Source organism: Fusarium falciforme, chromosome 2 (assembly GCF_026873545.1).
Source record: "Fusarium falciforme chromosome 2, complete sequence".
Classification (NCBI taxonomy): domain Eukaryota; kingdom Fungi; phylum Ascomycota; class Sordariomycetes; order Hypocreales; family Nectriaceae; genus Fusarium; species Fusarium falciforme.
In genome coordinates, this window is record NC_070545.1 from 3,683,241 (window position 1) to 3,705,091 (window position 21,851).

Genomic DNA, 21,851 nt, shown 5'->3' on the forward strand with positions numbered 1-21,851 from the left:
CAACAGCAACTTACAAACTCGTATCTCATGAACCTGCCCAAACTTACACCGGCTATATGCAAACATCTACAATAAATCAACGCCGCAATCATCAAATAATAATTATAGCCAACCTATGATCGCCTCACCTGAGTATCAGTGTCCCTTTTCCTTTTCCTTGTCCTCGTGGCTGTGTCCGTTATGGTGCGAACCATTGACTGGACGATGATGACCAGCTCCCAAAGCTCTAGTTTCAGCTCTCAACTGTCGTCTTCCCTCTGCAGACAAGGACTCGCGCAGTCTGTCCATGAGTCTTTCGAGAATCCACTCAGTTTCTTCCTGGCTTCCCATGAGCGGACTGCGGTTGCCCACCCAGGACCAAGCCATGGCCCCTTCTGACTCTGGGCTCTCCTCGTCGTTTCTATCTGGTGAGCCATAACCACCTCGTTGCGGGCTCCTGCCGCGGCCATGATGATGGTGATGGTGATGATGTCTATGCCCGCTCTTCGGCTGTGCTTTGCGGTGCGTCTCGGCGTTGCCCTCGTCTTCGCCCATGAGCTTGAGATACCATGCCCACTGCTCGAAGCTGTAGTGATGAGGCTTGCGGGATTTTAGATGGCCAGTGAGAACCTGGATCTCGGAGATGAGGAGGAAGTGAAAGTCTGTGCCGGTGGGAAGTTCATCTTTGGCGTCTCGCAGACGGGAGAGGGACCGACGGACTTGAGAGGTAAATGTTGAGTTGTTGCGGTGGTAGCCTATTCGTCGGGGAGAAGAGTCTCTGTCGAGGTTTGAGTGGCGAGAGCGGCCGCGTGCGTCTTGTCCATGGTTTCCTTCTTCTGTTTTGATTATGGCGCCGGTAATGTGCTGAGTGGTGTTACTTTGAGTTGACTGGTGTTTCTTGAGGTCCTGTGGTGCTGGGGGGCTCTTGTGACCTGGGAATATCCTTCCAAACGTGGCCTTGTTGATGATGTACTTGAGATCACCAGAAAAGTTGCCCTCGCCAGGGAGGATGGTGACGTTTCCGAGTCGCAGCGTGCTATCACGGATGAGCTTGACAACAGTATCTCCGGCGTTCGAGATGAGAACTGTCATAGTCGGCAACGCGAGGAGAGACCAAAATACGAAGAATGACTTGCCCGCGTTGGATTTGAGCGTCTTGTCGCCGTATCCAATAGTGGTGAGGGAGATAAAGCAAAAGTAGAAGCCATCAAAGTAGCTCCAGCCCTGATACGACTTCTCGCACTTAACAAAGATGAAGGCCCCCAGGAGCCACAGGACGAGCCACGAGCTTGTGGATATGGCCATGGCCATCCAGCGACGACGGGACGACGTCTGGGCCTGGATCTTGCGCATGAGATCGAACTCGGCCTTGCGACGCTCATACTCTGTTGCTGGTAGCTTGCTGGAGAATTCGGAGTCGGCGCGATGTGGTTCCCGGATGGGCTCGAGGATATCGTCGTCACCTTTCTTAGTCATGCTGCGGACCATTCTCCGCCGCTTCTTCTCTTCCATCCGGGCATCAACCTGACGCTTTCCACGTTCGAAAACAAGGCTTCGAATAGAGCCAATGACCAGACCGAGACTGATGACGCCGATGAGGGCGTAGGGTATCATGAGGGCACAGCCCAGGGTCGTATCTGGCGCGAAGTCGCCAAAACCAACGGTGAAGAGGGTCACGTCGGCCCAGTAGACGCCGTCGAGATAGTTCCAGCCTTCGATGTTGGAGAAGACTAGGGCGCCGATGAGAAGGTACATGAGGAACATGATGGTCTGGAGCATGAGGGTGCGCTGGCTGGGGGTCAGGTTAAAGTCCTTGCCATAATGACGAGTCCAGGCACCATAGAAGGTCACCGTCATGAGCGTGGCGTCGACAAAGTAGAGGATGGCTGCCCACATGCCGTAGTAAAAGGCCTGTGACCATATGAGCTCGTCTTTGTTAAACTTGAGGCCATCAGTGAGTGGCCCCGAGGCCGTGGCTAAGAGGGAGATGAGGAGAATCGCCGAGATGTACCAGCCGATGATGGTAACGGGCTGAGCGATGGTGAAGCGGACGCGTCTGGCCATGTTGAGGAGGAGAAACATGTTTGAGATGATGGCCATGAAGAGCTGAATGGCATTGATGATGGTCAACCATGGGGGGTCAGTAACGTAGACCGCGTCGTCGACATCCTCGCCGGGCACGAGCTGCTGTCTCCATGGCCGAACGAGGGCGCAGATACTGAAGGCTGAGGCGACGGGGCCAAGGGTGCCGGCGATCATGGGGAACGCCGACGAGGCGAACCACCAGCGGCTGGTGATGTTAGGATACGTGGAGTGACTGTAAACTGATGGGCTCACCTTGGAGCTAGATGGGCATCATCATTTTCCATCCGCGTCTCATACGCGACAAACTCTTCAATGACCTCGGTCTCATCTTGGATGGTGTCTCCCAAGTTGCCGTCTTCCATGGGGCCTGTTGTGAGGCTACTTGGTGGTGTGAGGTGAGCTTGTCTCGATCAGATGATACATATGCGGCAGGATGCATCCATCGATCTCAGACGTAAAAATGAGATCCGAGTACACAGATGATACAAAAGATTCTTGTGTACTTCAAAGAGTTGCAATTGGGACCTTGAAGGGTCTTGGCAATGGATCAAGGGTCAAGGGCCCAAGTGAACGGTTGGGAAATCTTGGCATGGAGAAAGCACGCGGACGATGACGTCTTTTTGTGTCTTTGAAAAGCGGTCGTCTCGTTAGACAGTTGGTTAGCTTCGCTGGATGATGTGCGGCTTTTCCGAATTTAGTTGCCCTGCCGTTGGAGCTACTGCTCTCGAGGTAGTCATTGTTTACCAAGACCTTGCAAAGGCTGACCAAGGGATTCGTAAAAGGGAGAGGGCGGTAACGGCGGATAAGAGGGAAAAGGCGGCATCACGAGTTTGAATCAAGCCGGTACTTGAGGGATACTTTGATCTCAGGTGCTGGACGGGAATTATTGAATTTGGCGGATGGAATTCAAGTTTTTTGGCACTGACGCCCTGCTGACCCTAGAGCTTTGTCGATCGAAATAGGGTGATTATGGGTACTTTCAAGAAACTTGGCTGCCCTATATTTTGGTTGTCCAATGGAATTAATTCTCCCCACTCACCTCAAGTTTGTTCCTACATCGGCTCCTCGCCCTATCATTACTCTTTCACGATCAAAGCAACTTGGCTGTACGGCTGATTGCTTCCTTTAGTCTCATCGTGTATTTTCCTATGAACATTCCCTTAGAACTCTGACATCAAGGGACCTTGGAGGGGTTGCCGAGTCAACCTCATGCGTGACTGTTCTCTCAGCCATCTCTCACATTGAGCGTGTAAGTCGCGTCCTTACCAAGACCCCTTTTCACCTGGCTAATTCCGTTCCATATAGAAACTCTAGATCTCGCACTAGAGACGCGTTTCCGTGCCGCCAGTGCCTCGGGTATGCGGTTGCAGTATGCCAGCATGCCTTCTCCGCGTCTTCCGTGCTACCCGTAACCGCCCCATCAACGTTTGTGCTGGGCCGTTGCGGAGGCCGTTTAGCTCTCAGAGCCATGAGAGGGTTAGTGTCAGAACAGGCTCAGCGGGCCATGTCAAAATAGAGTGAGAAGCCTCCCCGATCTGTGTAAACCACGGAACTGACTGATCCACGATAGCCTCATCAATGTTGCTGAGCATCATCCACAATCTCCCCTCTTCATTCATCTCCCCCCATTTCCCACCAACAATGGACAATATACTTCATTGCCTAGTTTCCTCCAGGGGAAACCTGTTGCTAGCATCAACTACCGTTGGAACTCGTTTGATCCTGGATTGACGCAGATGCCTTCTACAGAGGGTCTCTGGCCCACGCCAGTTCACGACACTGCGTTTGCCTACTCCTGGCTCATCGAGAACCTCGCACCCGAAGGCATTCAGCGGCGCGATATTTACGTCTACGGATCTCACCTGGGCGCGAGCCTGGCTACCTCGCTCGCCCTAACGGAGTCGCAGCCGCACAAGCCTTTCGGGGTTCGAGGCGTTGTGTCGTACAACGGCATCTACAACTGGACCATGTTCCTCCCAGATCACCCGGTGAACCGAACCACTTGGAAATCCAAGGGCACGGGGTTCATCTACAAGCCGCAGGGGAGCGCATACATGCACTACCTCCAGGAGCATCTGCCCGTCTTCTTCCAGTCAACCAACGACCTGTTTGACCCTTTTGCCAGCCCGAGCCTGTTCTTCCACAACCCGGGCTTGAACATCCCCTCGTCCTACAACATGTCGGAAGACGACGCTGCGTGGATCGAGGCCCTGACAAACCCAGACGCCGCGCCAGCTGTCACGGAAAAGGCACCGCGCAAGTCTCGGCTGGTGTTCCCACCCCGCAAGTCGACGCTCAAAATCCCCGAGACCCTGCTGCTGTACGACTCCCCGCCTCTGCCGCAGCGCTCCAACAAGCCAGGGCGGCCCAAGGGGGCGAGGCCCTGGGGGAACTGCCTGGAGGTGCAGGCTCGGGAGCTGGCCGAGATGATGCACCGGAGCATCGAGAGGGTCGAGCTCAAGGAAAGGGGTCTCTGGGATGACGAGATTCACATGTGGGAGGATGAAGGGGAGCGGCGAGTCAAGGTTGAGGAAGCTGGGGAGGAGAGGGGGACGTTGGAGATGGATGAGAAGGGGGAGGAGGTTGTGGAGGAGTGGTTGGCGGAGAGGATACGGGCGTGATCTAGAACATGTAGGCTCTTCTAGAGCGACCTGTAAAACCTGATATTCACCATGTAAGATAAGCAATGGAAGTTTCCGTCGGTTGGCATTTGATGGCATGTAGGCTACGTTCCGTTGTTAAGCATCGGGCGGGTAGGTTTTTTTTTCGTGGGGGCGGCAATCCATAGGTGACGGCACTAAAAAAGCAGCCCGACAAGAAAAGCTTGGGAAAGCTTAACAGGTGGAGAAGGGTCTGATAGGCTGAGACTTGGTGACCCTAGGGAATGAGTCTAGAACAGGTAAAGAGCACGAAAAAGGAATCAGATGAGGACTTTTTTGCTTGGCGAAGAGGGGGAAAGTGTCGATGCTTTGTATCACTGGCGATATTTTGATACGGGCATTGGCATTGACAATGGATGGCACATCCTTCTCATGTCCCTCCTGCACGGCATCCTCGTTGCGCGTTCAAAGGTGTCCAGGTGGTGGGTCGTTGAGAGATGCACGCTGTCGTCAGCGACAAGTGTTAGCGACGGTGGTATCTCGAGCCGGCAGAGCACTAACGGGTCACAAGACGGGGGTGTACCAGGTGTTTACAGTCCCCCATCCCTTTGATTCACCATCTGCTGCAGTCCTGGTTTCGGCTGTCCATCCCATCCCTTGATTCATTTCGAGCCTTGACAATCAAGAGTGACAACAAGGACACGTTGGGCTCACAAGATTACGGATTAGCAGGTCTTCATCTATCCCTGGACACTTTGTGAATCACGATCCTTTCCTCAGGGGTCCTTGCTGCTATAATTATTCCCAGTCGTCACAGAGAGACAGAGCTGCAGGGCGATGTGGAACTCCCTGGCGTCGATGGTCTCGAACTTGGCACCACCCCTGGAAAAGGCTTAATTTATCAGTGGCCCAGAGCTTCCCGCCTCAGATTAGACCACCCGCGCTGCGTGCTTCAGTCGAGATTGCATGTCACTCACTGCCCAGGGAGGGAACCCTCTGTATTTTTTCGTGCTGTGCTCTGTTTGCACCAGTTTCATCTCCCGCCTGCTGGGGGGTAGGGACCCCGTAACACGACCCAGAAACGGCAAAAGCCCAGGCGTTAACCAGGACTCGGATTCATCTCCACCCCCCATCTCGACCTCTCTTCCCCTCCCCAACTTTCATCTTCTTCATCTTCACACAGCTTTGTTCTGCTGCCAAAGTCATCGCCTGCTACATCTGTCAGGTTCGCTTCTTTGAGCTCTATCTGGTACGTACGCAAAGTGGCACAGCATTCACCTTGAGCCCATACTCTATGAGCTCTGTTAGTCGGTGCTTGGGCAAGCTTGTCAAGCTGCTGGAGCTGACCTGACATACGCATGTAAAGATCTCGGTCGGTAGCTGACGATTACCTATCTGTAGAATCTCACCTTTGAATCCATCTCCGCCTCGAAATCCCTCATCATGCCCGGAATCCGTGAGTTTTCCTCTTGCGCGCACCTCCGATGGCGCACCTCCCAAGGCACCACCAAGGCAGCTCTACTGACAATACCCCCAACAGCTCTCCACGCTCTCGACAACCTTAAGGCCAAGCTCAAGGCCGCCTTCAAGAAGAAGGGCGAGAAGGAGCCCGCTGCCGAGAATAAGCCCGCCGAGAGCAAGCCTACCGAGACCACCACCGAGCCCACCAAGACTGAGGCCGCTGCTCCCCCAGCTCCAGCCAGTACGTTTAATGATCTGAGATGCTGCTAGATGTAGCGCTCGTCCTCGTTGCTTCTTTCTAACTCTTCTGTGTTACAGCTGAGCCCGCCGCCCCCGTTACTGAGCCCGCCAAGGAGGAGGCCAAGCCCGAGGCCGAGACAAAGCCAGAGGCTCCTGCTGCTGCTACCGACGCTGCCAAGACAGAGGAGGCTGCTCCTGGTACGTTTACCTGCGAAACGGCAATATTCACGTTGTCATGGATGATTTACTGATAATTTTTCAGCACCTGCCACTGAACCTGCTGCTCCGGCCGCTGCCCCGACCACCGAAGCCGCTCCCGCTGCCGAGCCCGCCAAGACGGAGCCCGCCCCAGTCGCTGCCCCGGCCGCTGCCCCGGCCGCTGCTCCGGCCGTTGAGACTCCCGCTCCCGCTCCGGCTGCCGTCCCCGCTCCTGCTCCTGCTCCTACCGAGGCTGCTCCGGCCGAGGCCCCCAAGGAGGAGAAGAAGGACGCTGACCCGCCAGCTCCTGCCCCTGCCCCCGCTGCCGCCTCTTAAATACCCTCTTATGATTGCTCTTTTTTAATGCTGCCAGATGGAGACATCTATCTTGCTTTTACCTCAACGACAGCGGCCATGCTGAATCGAACGGGGCGTACTCGTGCGCCCAGTCGATGGCGGCTGCCTTAGAGACGGATTTCCTAGTTGCTTAGCAGCCTCGGCCTGCTTAGATGTTTCCTTTTTGTTCTAGCAGCTGGCTGGATACCCCGGAGGGAGAAGTGTCGCGACGTGTTTTTTCAAATCTATACCCTGCTTTTTATATCTAATGCACAAACACTCTCCATGCTCTCCAAGCCCGTTGACTCCACAATGTGCGCCTAAATGACCATGTGTCTAAACCATATTGAAGCTCCTATGAGCTGGCTACTCATCCCTTGCCCACGGCGCTTTGGTCATGGTGATTTGCCCGCTTGTAGATTCTGACTTGGGTGCTCCGCCCTGATGAGGTCTTGCAAGGGAGCCAGAGCTAGGCCCCGGTGGTGGCATTCGGGAGTACGGAATACCTGGGCCTGTTGGAGCTGGCATTCTCGTAGCCTGAGCCCACGGTGCAGCTGTTCCAACTCCCGATGGCGGTCCATGTGGCATTTGTGTAGGTTGGTTCGCCATGTGGACGCTCTGGGTTGGGGTCGCCGCCTCTGGATCGATCTCCCACGAGAAGAGCGAGCCAAAGGGGAAGTGCTGGACAACAGGAAACTTAGACAGCACCTCGGCGTTGAACATCTTGATCATGCCCTTGTTGATCTTGCCCCAGCCGTCGCGGATGCCAGAAATGTCGAACAAGATGGGACTGTGCTCCCAGAACGGACCCTTCTTGACATCGTTGATGAAGCCGATGGCGGAAAAGTACATGTTGACCTGGCGCTGGTCCTCGACCACGGTGGCCTTGGTGACATCGCTGGGCTTCGGGGCGCCCTTGACTGAACCCTCGGTGGGCATGGGCTCGGTGTCGTTTATGGGCCGCGCGAGTTGCGCAGAACCAAAGATGTAGGGCATGAAGGAGTGATCGTCGAGGCCCCAGACGCCATGAGAGCCAGCAGGTTCGAGGGTATATGTCAAGATGAGCTTCCTTACCACCCTCAGATATCTGTTTGTGTTAGTGCGAACCAAGACAGACTTGGGAAGGGGCCATACGGTTCGATAACGTTGAGAACGATCTCCCGTTCGATCTCGCCCCCTGTATTTCCATCCTTGAAGTAGCCCAGTTTCCATAGACACCCAAGAAAGGCGACGAAACTGAGTTCATGTCCCGTTCCGTAGTCTAGTCGTTGTACGCTTCCAAATCCGCCAAGAAGGTAGCTGGAAACCTCCTCCAACGCTGCGCCATCCCCAACCTTTAGCGTTTCGCCGAGTAGTCCTTCTCCAAGCAGTTCGTTCAAGTGTTTCTCGAGAATCGCGTACCACTTGCGAAAGCTCACGTTTCCGAATCTTCGAGGGCCCGGGTCTGGAGGAGCATCTTCGATGAAGCGTTCGATCTTGGATAGAAGACTCTGGAGAGCTTGGATGGACGGCGATGTCGGCGGCTTGGAGGTGAGGGGGAATGTGCGGGGGCGGGGTGAGGAGGGCTGGTTGCGGGGACAGAGGGCGTGGTTGAGCTGGAGGATGAAGGTGCCGATGTCGCGGTAGGCGAGGCTGGTGAGGAAGCGGGCGACGTCGGGGCCCTCGTGGATGCGCTTCGAGGGCTTGGTGAAGGATGGCGGGGAGCTGAGATCTAGGACCTCTAGAGTGGGGGGTTTTGGAGGGGAAGCGGACGTCATGTTGAGCGGATGTGTTGTGACGGAGGCCTGACGTCAAGAAGCCTGCTGTGTGTTGGTAAAAGAAAAGGACGAGTCCTCGGGGTTTTTGTCGTCTTGATGGTGCGATGGAAGCCGAAAGGTGGATGTGTGTAAGTGCTAGGTTGGAGACCAAGAGCTAGTGATGGTGGATGCCCGAATTTAGTCAGCTATGCGACCTTGAGAGCTCAGAGTTAGGGCAGAAGCAGCTTTGTCATGGTAACTTGCGAAATAGAGTAGAATATGTAAATTCGACTAAATAAACGATGGTGTTTTTTCTAGAGATTGTCATTATCCCAAGTTCTGCTGCTATTTCTTGCTTCTTTGGGAGCTCATCAAGTTGATGTCATCTGTTGCACCCTGAGCTTGAGCTTCATACTTGCCCCACCTTTTAACGCGCTTAGACGCGACTGGTCCTCGGTCATTCCCTGCCAAGCGACTCTCCCCAGACAATTTCACGGCAAAGATGCTGTGACAACGACAAACTCCGACTCGTCGCCCATATTCGATCCGACTTTCATTGAACAGACATCCATTAGCTAGTGCAGCGAACTTACAGCGGTGTTCTGGCTTGTCGCCAACGTTGTGCGACCTGGTCGTCGCAAACTTGCACCCAGCCTCCGGAATAACAAACCACCATCATGGCTCGCCTGCGATCTCAGGGCAAGGCAGCAGCCCCCGTCTCTATGCCTGAGCCAAAAAGACGGGGAAGGTCTCGTGCTTCTACGACTACTATGACGCCAATAAGAAGCGATGCCTCTGAATCCACCACACGCCCACGTGGACGAGCACGAAAATTGAAAACCTCTGAGGAGCCCTCTTCGAGCCAACGCCGCCAGACACGGTCGCATACAGACAACCAAACCTTCGAGAAATTGAGCACGCCCAGGAGGAAGCGCCGGCGCACTATTGGCGAATCCGAGGATCAACCTGCGAAACGCCAGCATAGTGATGATGCTGAAGGGGCTGAGGAAGAAGAACAACCCTTGCAGAACCATGATCGAGTGGAGGACGATGATGATGACGAATCGGCTCCCCCAGGACAAGACTTTTTTCAGAACATCAATAAGACCATCCTCCCAGATACCGAGCAGATCCACAAGTTGCCCGAGCTTCGACCTGATGACAGCGCTGAGTACCATCCAGAGAACGACGGCCGGGCTGGAATCGTTGTTCAGTTATCACAAGACGACAATGGGGATGTGATCGAAGTTGAGACCGAGGTTGCAGATGATGTTGAGGCTGAGAATGACGACGTGATCGAGGTTGGGGCTGAAATTGAAGACTCGCAGGCTGATAAAGGTGGTGAGATTATGGATAAGGCTCCAGCGCAGGCCGAGGATCAGGAGGAACTACGTACACCTGAAGAACAGCTTACCTCTGTGGAACAACCCGAGCCTGCGGAGCAAGACAACCCTGAGTCGAGACCAGACCCTTCACAACCGGAACTTTCCCAGCCAGGTAAACGAAAAAAGCGACGGCAGAGCCGAAAAGCAACCTTTGGCGAACCCGATTATCAAGTACATAGGGCTGCATCACCGGTCCTAGGCTCAGATCCTCCGAGGTCCCAAGTTAGGAGGCCCTCTAAGTCGAAACAACCCCTACTTAGCCAGGCCCAGGAGAATGCTTTGTATGAAATTGTGGGCAATGATGAGGAGAACCACCAAGAACAGCAGCAAAGAGAGGAACAGGGACATACGTCTACAGCGGCAGCTCAAGCGGCGAGGAAAAGAGGAAGGATTCAATCTCAAGCAACGCGGTCACCTAGAGGAAGAAAGAGGGATGTTGCAGAGAACACCGCTGCTGAAGAGCAAGACGGTTCATACGATGATGGTGATTCCGAGGCCGATGAGGAGCCATCAGAGCTGCCTCCGGCAGAGGATGCACCGGGGGATGACGTTGAGTCAGAGGATGAGCCCGAGCCGGAAAATGATGCGAGCTACATTGAAGACTCTCTGCTGATCGAGTTACCTAAGGAAAACGAGACAGCCGTGACAGCCAAGATCCAGGGCAAGGTGGTGCAAAAGCTTGTCACCATCATGTCCTCGTCAGGGTGGATGGGCAAAAGGAAATGGGACAGGGACGCAAAGTTGGACGCAGCATCTGCCAAGAGAGACTTTAAAGAAGCTCTCAAGAGGGGCTCGAAGCCCCTTCCACGATCCAAGGTTATTCTTACTCACGTCTATGGCCTATGGCAACTATGCCACAAAGCCCCCCGATCGCCGCGACTTGATGAACAGAACAAGTACTTCCGCGAGCACGAGGCTCGATTCAATCGGCTAATCACCAAGACCGGTGGCCTCATCGAGCAATACGTTAAGACTATTGTGCAGCAGCCGGGACCTGATCACGATGCTCCAGCCAACCAAATCAACAATCGTCGGATCATTTCCAAGTTGCACAGGTGCATCATCCCAATGCTCGTGTGGTTGCTGAGAGACGCATTCCTTGCTGGGTGTGATATCCCGGATGTCATGATGCAGCAAGCTGTTAACCATACTGGCGAGTTTACCCTATTGACCCTGCAGTTGCTGTTACGGATCTCAGGCTGGATTCGGAGGATTTGCGCGGTTCTGCTGGACTGGTCTGAATTCAACCCCCCTAAGCCGGCCGAGAATGAGGAGGATTGGGAGAAACAGAAAGAAGCCTGGGAGAAGAAAAAGGAGGCTTGGGAGATGCTGAGCCCAGCTGTCGAGACAGCGAAAGGGGAAATCGATAAAGCCCTTAAGCGAATCGAAGAACTTCAGAAAGAGCCTGAAAAGCTCAAGAAGGCAATCGAGAACGACCGGGTGGTGCAACGAGAGCGTGAGAAGAAGCTGCAACAAGCAAAAGAGGTCCAGGCCCGGCAGATGCAGCTCTTTATTGAGTCGACGCAAAGAAAGAGTTCTTCACGACAGGTATCGCACCGACCGACGCAAGAAACAAGTTCTTCGCGACCAGCATCATCGCGTCGACCAGCGCAAACAGGGAGTCGATCGCATCCCGATGCGCCGCGACTCAGCCGAGAAGAAGAGGCCCAGTACTTTGAAAAGCATGGATGGTACTACTGGGAAGACGATCGACTGCTCAGAACCATCAGGAGCTCGCGGCGCCCGGATTATCAAGTGCTCGCTTCCGTGTGTCATGAGAGGTCTTCTGCAGAGGTTATAGAGCGAGTGAAATACTTGAAGGACATGGTGCGGCGTAAGTATGAGCGGGCTGGAACGGATCCGCCACTTTGGACTTATGAATATGAGTAATGCGATGAGAATGGTTTGTTGACAGAGGCGTTTATGCGATTTCAGGCGTTGTCTGGGATAACCGACCTTGATGGTTGTCCCTAGTTTCTTGATACCCGGGAAGGATTAGGCGAATGACCTGGCTTACGAGATTGAGAGGAAGTTGATAGGATGGTCTTGTTTAGATCTGATTATAGCGTATATACTATTGACTTGCCTTCCTGACATTTGCATTGATGGACATGGCTATCCACCTGCGAGAGAGAATCGGTTATCTTGGAGTTCATGTTGCCGCCTGATACAATGAGAGAGGTCACCTCAACCATCTCAATGTTCGACCACGTTGATGCCGGGGAGAGAAGCCGATGCATGAACGGGCGAGGGCGTGTCGTGTCTCACGTCTTCGTGGAGGTGGCCTTGTGCCAACGATGCCGTGCCACATCATCAACGCTCTACCGGCGTCACATCATGTCACATCATTGTCCACAACAGGCAGGGCAGACAAGACGAGTGTGGTCTCGCCAGCGCATGCATACCGAGTATCCGATGCACTAATCGACGTCGGTCTCTGGGAAATGTGTTTCATGGTCGCAGCCTGAGTTGTCGCATCTCTCCTCACTCTCTCTCACTCCCTGTAGACGGGAGTCTGGAATTGGTTGAAGCGCCATGCTCTGATGAGGGGGACTACGCCATTGCCCCAAGTAAGAATGGCGCAGGATCAGAGACAGCTGATCTAGTTCATTTGTGGTAACAAGTCAACAAATCAAGCTTCATTTTTATTGAACTGTGTCCGGGTCGGCGCGTGACTGACGCGCTCTGCGAGATTGGATGTGAAGATCCCATCAACCCGTTGAACCCCGCCCTTTGATTGCTTTGTGCGCGCTAGAGTTGAACTGAAACGGTCATAAACGACAAAGGACCTATATACCCAAATGGTATGGAGTAAATAAACAGTTACTCTTGGTGGATAAAGGTCCATTGGGTTTAGGGAAAAAGACGGCGGTGGCTCGCATTGCATTGCATATGGCGCGCCGTTCACATGCAGGGCCAGACAGAGACAGGTAAGAGAAACGGCCTCTTTGCCGGTGGAAGCGCGGGTGGGTTGTTATCCGAAACAATTGTTAGTGTAGATCTAGTGTCAAACTCTTCACAAATTGTAACATTTATTTCAGCAGTGACTCAAGGGTGTCTGGTCGTGTCAGAGACTGGCCGAGACGCGTTATCCACTCAACGACGTTATCTCGATGACTCTGGACCAGGAACCAGACAGCCACCCGCCGTCCACGGTCCACAGGCTAGGACCCCTGGAGACCCGACCTACCGCCCCGCCCCCTGGATGCCAGCCGTAGCGCTCGCTACCAACCGCTCTTCACAGGGGCTCATTGAGGCCTGGGCCAGGTGTCAGTGGCCGGTGCGCCAAGCTACAGTCCCACTTCCACCAGTCGGTCGTGGAAATGGGCGTCCGTAGAGCTGGGCGCCAGCCTGGGGCCCCCCCCATGGAACAGCTCAGGGTCGTAAGGTACGTACCCCGGTCTAATATCCTGAGCCCATCTAGACAGGACAGGACAGCTTTTTCTCCCCTTCCACTTCCACTCCCTTCTCCCTCCTTTGGAAGCAAGCAGATCCTGTCGATAGAGAAGCCGTTATTGCCTTGCTTGACTGCTCCGCTGCCATTGCCCCTCTATCCCGCCTCTTCTTTGCTCCCCGTGCGGGTATTCTGTCCTTTAGCAGCCCGCGGTTTGCGCTGGCAAGAAAGCGTGGTTTTTGCTCGATAGGCAAAAAGGGGACCGAACAAAGAGGTCAGTGAAATTAATCGATCCCATTCCCTCTCGTATCCTTGACGTCGGGCTCCATAGCTCGTGCTTTCAGTTTCCCTGCTATTTCCTGATTACCCTGGTTGAACGGTCGAGCTGCGTGGTTCGACCTTTTCGGCTGGCAGAGGTAGCTACGACGAGCTCATTTGCAACGTCTGGCTCCATCTCCCAAACTCCATATCTACCCTCCTTGTCCATTCATTCCTTTTGCTGACCCCCTCATCTTGCAGAATAACTCTCCTTATATACATTCCCCCTGCAAACCATGTCCGAGACCGAGAGCTTCGACATTGTCCAGCCCGAGGAGGCTGTCGCTTCTCCTACTGAGGCTCACGCCGAGCCCGAGAGCCCACACGCAGCGACTCCTTCCTCGCCTGAGACGCCGGCTAAGGAGAATGGAGACAAGAAGCCAGTTGTGAAGCGACCTGGGGCTGCCTCGGCCACAAGCGCTACTCGTCGCCCAGGCTCGACATCGACGGCTACCAAGCCTACCGCCGCCAGCACTCGCACTGCTACTGGGTTGAGCAAGCCCCCGACCCGACCTCCCACCTCTACTGTCCGCAGGACCGCGACCTCGTCGACCTCGACCTCGAGCCACAAGAGCAGGCTCAGCATGAGCGCGAGCGAAGACGACAAGAAGTCGACCACCTCGAGCGCTTCGGCTCGCAGGACGAGTTCTATCATGTCCAGCCCTGGCAAGGCATCCGAGAGGAGGCCCCTTAGCTCAGCTACTGGCTCAGCTACTGCGACACGAAGACCCGGAACCACGACGACCACGACGCCCCGGACCGCGACAAGCACCCGAACCTCGACCGCCCATCCCCCCACGGCGACACGAACTACTGCCACTCGAACAGCGAGTGCCACCCCTACCAGTGATGCCCGAAAGCGCCTGTCTACTTCGGGACCTTTGACTGCCTCTCGTACCGCGGCTCGACCTACTTCCGCTTCTTCGGAGGCTACCAAGGAGATTGAGTCACTCAAGGCTAAGCTGGCTGAGAGCGAGCACGAGACTGAAGCCCTGAAGGCTGAGGTGAAGACCTCGGAGGAGAAGCTTGCCGAACTCACTGAACAGGTCCACAAGGCGGCAGGTGACGATACAGGTTCCCATACCATTGGTGAGGACCTTGCTGCTATCAAGGCTGAGCATGAGTCGGCTGTTGCTGCCCTGACGGGACAGGTGTCTGAGGCGAACGAGAAGCTCGAGACTGCGCAAGCTGAGCTTGAGAAGCTCCAGACAGAACTTGACGCTGCAGTGGCCGCCAAGGAGACTACTGAGAGCGAGCTTGAGTCGCTGAAGAAGCAGCTTGAGACCGCTCAGGCTGAAAGCGAAGAGAAGCTTGCTTCTAGCAAGGAAGAACTCCAGAAGGCCATTGACGAGCACGCTTCCCAAATTGAGGAGCTCAAGACCTCTCTTGAGGCCCAGAAGACATCCGCCATCGAGGCCTTGGAGACTAAGCACAAGGAGGAGCACGACAAGGATCAGGCTGATGTTTCCTCCCACGAGACTGCTCTGGCGGATCTCAAGGCCAGCCACGAGGCTGCTACCGCTGAGCTGCAGAAGAAGATCGACGAACTGACTGCATCTCAGTCTGCCCTCGAGTCCGCCAGCGACGACAAGCTCAAGTCTGAGCAGGAGGCCCACACGGCCAAGATCGCTGCCCTTGAGGCCCAGGTTGCTGACACCAAGGTTGCCCTTGCGCTTGCCGAGACGACTGCTCAGACGGCGAAGGCCGAGGTCGTGTCTCTTAACGACGAGATTAGCAAGCTCCAGAGCAGCCTGGCTGAGAAGGAGACTGAGCTTGAGGCTGCCAAGCAGGATCTCACCAAGGCCCAGGAGGAGGTTGCTGCCGCTAAGGCTCAGGCCGAGGAGGCCCAGAAGGCGCTCGCTGAGAAAGAGGAGGAGATTGTCAAGGTCAAGGAGATGCAGGAAGAGCGAATGAAGAGCATTTCCCAGGATTACGAGCAGGAGATTGAGTCTCTCCGAGGAGACGCCTTCTTCAAGCGCAAGTTTGAGGAGCTTGAGGGTCAGCATAAGGAACTTGAAGACCAGCACAACGAGCTCAAGACCTCCATTTCAGAGGCTGCCGAGGGCCACGCCAAGGCCCTCGAGGCTGCTAAGGCTGAGCACGCTGCTGCTGTCGCTGCTCTGGAGGAGAAGCAGGCCGAGCACCAGAAGAACCTTGATGCCCTTCGTGCCAGCCATGCTGAGGAGCTCGAGTCCTCCAAGAACGCTGCGGCCGCTGACCGGGATACCCGTATTGCCGAGATTGAGTCCCTGAAGGAGAGCCACGCCAAGCAACTGGAGATTCTGAAGACCGAGGGCGCGTCCACCCACACCGACGAGCTCGAGGCTCTCAAGGCTGCCCACGCCAGCGTTCTGGAGACCCTCAAGAAGGAACATGCTGAGGAGAAGGAGGAGCTCGTCGCTGGCCACGCATCTGAACTGGCTACGGCCAAGGAAGGAAGCGAGACTGCGCATGCTACCGAGATCGCTAAGCTCAAGGCTGAGCTCGACGAGGCCCGAGAAGCTGGCGAGGTCGCTCATGCCACTGAGATTGCCAAGCTCAAGGCTGAGCTGGATGATGCTCGAGAGGCAGGTGATGCTACTCACGCAGCTGAGCTGGAGGCCCTTAAGGCTGAGGCCGAGGCTGACAAGCAAGCGAGTGACAAGGCGCACGCCGAGGCCTTGGCCAAGGCTCTGGAAGAGATCGAGGCCGCGAAGACGGCTGGCAACGACGCTCAGGCGGCTAAGATTGCTGCCCTCGAGGCTGAGCACCAGGCTGCCAGAGAAGCGACTGAAAAGGCCCACAGCGAGGAAATCCTGGCATTGAAGAGCCAACTGGAGGCCCAGAGTGCGGACGACAAGAAGCACGCCGAGGAGTTGGCCAGCTTGAAGGCCGAGCTCCAGAACGCCAAGGATGAGCTTGAGAAGGCGCAGGCTTCCAAGAAGCAGGCCATTGATGAGGCTCGCTTCGAACTCGAGCAAGAACACGCTGCTGAGGTTGAGAAACTCCTGTCCTTCAACGGCGAAGTCCTGGAGCGTATGAAGAACGAGGGCGCCGAGGCCAAGAAGGAGCTGGAGGAGCTCACTGCTAATCACACCAAGTCGATCGATGATATGATGACGCAGCACCGAAACAACGATACTCAGCTGGAGAACAAGATTGAGAAGTTGACGGAGACCAACCAAGGTCTGGAGGCTGAACTCCAGAAGGCTCAGGTTGAGGTTGAGGAGCTGTCCCAGCAGCTGGCCCAGGAGAAGACGGAGCGATTCACAGCGCTTGCTGAGCTTGAGGAGGCAAGGAACGTCAAGTCTGATACTTCTGAGGTGGATGCCCTGAAGAGGGAAATCGCCACGATGAAGAAGTTCCACGAGGATGCCCTTGCCGGCGTCGATGCCGAGCTCAAGTCAACCAATGGTCGCTATGAGAGTGCACAGGGAGATCTAACTGCTGCTCAGACTCTGCTCTCAGCCCTCAAGGACGACTTGGCCCTTGCGCAGAAAGACCTTGAAGCTGTCAAGGCTGAGGCTGAGGCCAAGCAGAAGACCGCCAAGGCCGACTACCAGGATATGCACGACAGCCTGACTGGCATTGCCGAGGAGGCCCAGAAGACGGCCAAGGATCTGGAGGCGAAGCTTGCTGAGGCGGTGGCCAAGGTCGAGGATGGAGAGAAGCAGGTGGAGGTTCTCAAGGCCCAGATCAAGGTCAAGGATGCTGAGATCGCTGAGGCCAAGGTGAGCTCTGCCAGGTGTGTTTATAAGACGGACTAAGACTGACACATTGCTAGGCCAACGCTGCCATCGCCAAGCCCAAGGGACTCGCAGCCAGCAGATTTGCCAACGCAGAGGAGGGCGACGACGCCGCCGCTGCGAAGGATGATGCGGCGGAAGGTGAGGAGATTGATGATCATTCCTCAGTAGCACTTGCTTCGGTGCGAAAGCCCCTTGCATGATGCACCGGCATGGTTTCTTTGCTGTCATGCAGGACTGAAGTGAACTGGAGGCTAACGTGTGAACAACAGATAAGTAAGGCTAGACTGACGGCCAAGCAAATGGATACCCTCGATAGGGAGATGAGGGATCGTAACTTGCAGTGAGTAGCTCTGAGGAGTTGAGTGAGAGCCATGTCAACTAACACAACTTTAGGCTGTTGAAGTCGATCACGGACGTCAAGTCGCCCGCTCTGGGCTCTGACCGACAGTACAACTAAAGTACTCAACAAACGCCACCATCCAATCCGACGCAAGCTCGCAGTGTGTTGTCTTTTTTACAATCTAGTTCTCTGTAATACCCGCGGCCTCATGCTATGACACGAGAGCTGCAATTTTGCTTATTGCCTTTATTACACAACCAATGTCGGGAAGAGTGTTTGGGATACGGGGCACGGATGAGGATTGAATGGGGGGGTGGAAGAGAGGAGAGGAGAATGGCATGAAGGAGCAGATGTTGTCTCGGTATGTTTTGGAGACACAGGATAGCATCCATGTATGTACGACTGTGTCTGAGGAACGACGATACCCCATGCCTTGTCATTTCACTTGATGGTGCCCTTTGTTTATGTGACTATGCTATTCATAGAAGAATAGGGACTTGCTCTATCTTGTCGAGTTGATGTCGGTCCGAGATATGACCGTTTGTCGCAGTGTAGCGTCTTGGCCTGCAGCATCCTAGAGACTGCCGGCCATGTCTGGTTCAATCAACATGAAGTATCTACAAGGTTGCCAGAGAAGGTAACCGTGTAATACTAATACTAATACTATTCTTGACTGGTCTGTGAGGCAATAGTTGATGGAGTGTCAGGGGAATCGCACCGCCATCAACACCACATCTCCACACTCTAGCCTCACCTGAGGCACGCCAACCAATAGCAAGTCATGCCGAAGAGTTCACCCCAAGAGCGGAGACAAGAGAGATCAGCACATCACTCAACCATTGCGACAAAGCCTGCTTATCTGGCGTACGTAGAAAAACGTTGGCGCCATGGTGACGTTGGGTGAATATGCAGGTGGCCGTTCTCTCTCACGCCTCTGGCGAATAATTTCACCGGAGGCTCAAACTCTGCCAATGATGCTTGCAGATGGGTGAGCACAGCCATCTCTCCACTGCATTCAGCTCAGTCACTGTGGAGAAGAGAGTCGGGGTACTTTAAGGCTTGATGTCGCTGTCTCAACTTGCGGGGAGCATTCATTGATCTCAAGAATCGATACGACTGGTGATCGAGAGAAACATGGACAAGTACTCCATTCCGTGTGAGCCTGTCGCAAAGTCGGCTTCTATCGTGGCCGGCGACCACTTCCGCTTCACCCTGATCAATGACACGGTTCTCCGATACGAATGGTCTGAAGACGGCGTCTTTGAGGACCGTCCCTCGACGTTTGCCCTCAATCGACAGTTTCCGACTCCCGAGTTCTCAGTTTCGAACACGGATGAGCAGCTCGAGATAAGGACCTCTTCGTTCCAGGTCACTTACAACAAGAAGCGCTTCGACCGATATGGACTGGTTGTCAGCTTCAGCAACAAGAATACGCTCTGGGGTGCTGATTGGCGGTATGGAGAGGTTCCTCAGAACCTGGGTGGGACGGCGAGGACCCTTGATGAGGTCAATGGGCGCTGCGAATTGGAGCCTGGTATTCTGTCTCGAGCTGGGTACTCTGTTCTCGATGATAGCAAGTCGATGCTGTTGGACGGGGCTGGGCTGGCATCGCCTCGGAGGCCTGGAGACCGCATTGATGGCTATCTTTTCTGCTACGGCCACGACTACAAGCTCGCCATGAAGTCTTTCTTTGCCATCTCGGGCAAGCAGCCACTTCTGCCGCGGTGGGCACTTGGCAACTGGTGGAGCCGATACTATCCCTATACGGACGAGCAATACCTACAGCTCATGGATAAGTTTGAGAAGGAGGAGGTTCCGCTGACTGTGGCCGTCGTCGACATGGACTGGCACGAGGTTCACGGTGATCACATCCCTCACGCCGGGTGGACGGGCTATACGTGGAACAAGAAGTTGTTCAAGAATCCAAAGGCTTTCACCAGGGCTTTGCATGACAAGAAGCTCAAGGTCACTCTGAATGATCATCCTCATGCTGGAGTTCATCACCATGAGGATTTGTATGAGGAGATGGCCAAGGATCTTGGGCACGACACTTCTGCCAAGGCGCCGATCCTGTTCAACCCTGTTGATCCCAAGTTTATGCACTCATATTTGAACACTCTTCATCGCAGTCTTGAGAATGATGGATGCGACTTTTGGTGGATTGATTGGCAGCAGGGCCCGTACTCGAGGGTTGTTGGTCTCGATCCTCTTTGGCTTCTCAACCACTACCATTTCCTGGACCACGAACAGCAGAACGGCAAAGGCAACGCCGTTATCTTTTCTCGGTTCGGCGGTCCTGGAAGCCATCGCTATCCCGTTGGTTTCTCGGGCGACAGCATCATGACATGGGAGTCTCTCGAGTTCCAGCCCGAGTTCACGGCGACAGCCTCAAACATCGGCTACGGATGGTGGAGCCACGACATCGGCGGCCACATGGGCGGATACCGCGATCATGAGCTTGCAGCTCGATGGGTGCAGTACGGAGTCTTTTCTCCCATCATGAGGCTTCACTCGCAGAACGGGCAGTTCACGTCCAAGGAGCCTTGGCTGTACCGACCCGAGTTTGCGGCTGTGATGAAGAAGTTTCTGCAGTTTCGACATCGCATGCTTCCTTATTTGTACTCAATGAATTGGGTATCAAGAGAGGATGATGAGCCTCTTGTACAGCCGCTGTATTGGAAATTTCCCGAGAGGGATGAGGCTTACAGTAAGCCGAACGAGTACTACTTTGGGTCGAGCTTGGTGGTTGCGCCGATCGTGAAGCCTCGCGATACGAGGACCAACTGCGCCTCGGTCGACGTTTGGGTACCTCCTGGTCGGCATGTTGACATTCTCACGGGCGTGGTGTATGATGGCGACCGGGACATCAAGATGTATCGAAGCATCAACGAGATTCCTGTGCTTGCGCCTGAGGGTGCCATCATTCCACTGGACAAGAAGAGTGAACCCGGAAACGGCTGCGGAAACCCTGACCACTTTGAAGTTCTCGTCTTTATTGGCAAGAATGGTTATTTTACCATGTGGGAGAGTCTTGAGGACGACGAGGTCCACAAGAAGGGTCTGCATCGCGAGTTCCATCTTCGCTGGGAACAGTCTATGCGGTTTCTAGAGATCGGAGGTCACCCCTTGGATAGAAGCTGGACCATCAGGTTTGTGTCGCTGACGGAACGGCCCAAGGGCCTGGAGGTTTACGACAACAACTCCAAAGATGTGGAGGCAAAGTGCTGGGTTGAAGAGTATCCCAACCTCCCCGGCTTGGTGGTCGAGATCCCGAAGGCCAAGGGCGAAAAGCATGATATTGAGTACGTTCATGTACTGCTGGGCGAGAGTACGCAGCTGAGCGTGATTGACCACTCGAAGCGCATCCAAGACGCGATTCTGGATTACCAGATGGATATGGCGGCCAAGGAAAAGGTCTGGGGCATTGTTCAGTCGTCTCAGCCCACTGCAGTCAAGGTTGGACAGCTGATGAGTCTTGGGCTAGACCAGGATCTGCTTGGGTCCGTGATGGAGTTGCTTCTGGCTGATAGTCGATAAAATGGATGGATAGAAGAGTGATGGATATAGGTAGAGTATGGATTAGATTGACAGAGCTGTGCTCTGGTATGAACAGCTGCCACCTGTTTGCAAGTGTGACGGAGTTCCACATCAACACTCAACACAACCACATCGTCCGACGAGGCATGGTCGTAGATCTCGGCAATCATGAAGCAAATGAGGGTATCAAAAAGAAAATAGGCAAAAGAGGAAAAAAAAAACATACAACACCGGGGATTCGCTGGTCGTCACCGACCCAACTACTAATCCAGCGCTTCGCAGCTTGACTATGGGAGAGCGGACGGGATCCCGTATTTTCTACGAGCTATGGTCGTATGTGCTAGAGAGAGGGAAGGATTCAGCTTAAGAGGAGGGTGGGTGCAAATCCGTCTTCATCTGTGAACAAGGCAAGGATAGTCGTCTAGCAGTTCATTGTATTGACTTTGGCCTTGTTAGACTCGGGCTTTCGTGTTCAGTGTGATAACGACATGAGACCAGAACTCACGATAGTTCT

The 21,851-nt window shown here is 54.5% G+C and overlaps 6 protein-coding genes across 6 annotated transcripts; 4 read left to right on the top strand and 2 right to left on the bottom strand.

Annotated features, from left to right (window-relative positions):
* Positions 1 to 135: 135 nt before the first annotated feature.
* NCS54_00307600 (Hypothetical protein) lies at positions 136 to 2,426 on the bottom strand (the record flags this gene model as incomplete). Its single annotated transcript, XM_053148662.1, has 2 exons — positions 136 to 2,269; positions 2,317 to 2,426. 2 exons carry the CDS (start codon positions 2,424 to 2,426, stop codon positions 136 to 138), a joined length of 2,244 nt encoding a protein of 747 aa, XP_053004637.1.
* A 1,009-nt stretch (positions 2,427 to 3,435) lies between these two features.
* Positions 3,436 to 4,685, top strand: NCS54_00307700 (Hypothetical protein; the record flags this gene model as incomplete). Its single annotated transcript, XM_053148663.1, has 2 exons — positions 3,436 to 3,581; positions 3,635 to 4,685. The coding sequence occupies 2 exons, from the start codon at positions 3,436 to 3,438 to the stop codon at positions 4,683 to 4,685; spliced, it is 1,197 nt and encodes a 398-aa protein (XP_053004638.1).
* A 1,078-nt stretch (positions 4,686 to 5,763) lies between these two features.
* On the top strand, positions 5,764 to 6,899 carry NCS54_00307800 (Hypothetical protein; the record flags this gene model as incomplete). Its single annotated transcript, XM_053148664.1, has 4 exons — positions 5,764 to 6,120; positions 6,205 to 6,366; positions 6,444 to 6,563; positions 6,628 to 6,899. The coding sequence occupies exons 1-4, from the start codon at positions 6,108 to 6,110 to the stop codon at positions 6,897 to 6,899; spliced, it is 567 nt and encodes a 188-aa protein (XP_053004639.1). The 5' UTR covers positions 5,764 to 6,107.
* A 366-nt stretch (positions 6,900 to 7,265) lies between these two features.
* NCS54_00307900 (Serine/threonine-protein phosphatase 2A activator) lies at positions 7,266 to 8,656 on the bottom strand (the record flags this gene model as incomplete). Its single annotated transcript, XM_053148665.1, has 2 exons — positions 7,266 to 7,986; positions 8,034 to 8,656. 2 exons carry the CDS (start codon positions 8,654 to 8,656, stop codon positions 7,266 to 7,268), a joined length of 1,344 nt encoding a protein of 447 aa, XP_053004640.1.
* A 5,312-nt stretch (positions 8,657 to 13,968) lies between these two features.
* NCS54_00308000 (Hypothetical protein) lies at positions 13,969 to 17,917 on the top strand (the record flags this gene model as incomplete). Its single annotated transcript, XM_053148666.1, has 4 exons — positions 13,969 to 17,442; positions 17,496 to 17,639; positions 17,730 to 17,800; positions 17,854 to 17,917. 4 exons carry the CDS (start codon positions 13,969 to 13,971, stop codon positions 17,915 to 17,917), a joined length of 3,753 nt encoding a protein of 1,250 aa, XP_053004641.1.
* A 1,017-nt stretch (positions 17,918 to 18,934) lies between these two features.
* On the top strand, positions 18,935 to 21,337 carry NCS54_00308100 (Hypothetical protein; the record flags this gene model as incomplete). The annotated part of the gene is made up of 1 exon (XM_053148667.1): positions 18,935 to 21,337. The coding sequence occupies one exon, from the start codon at positions 18,935 to 18,937 to the stop codon at positions 21,335 to 21,337; it is 2,403 nt and encodes an 800-aa protein (XP_053004642.1).
* Between the last annotated feature and the right edge of the window lie 514 nt (positions 21,338 to 21,851).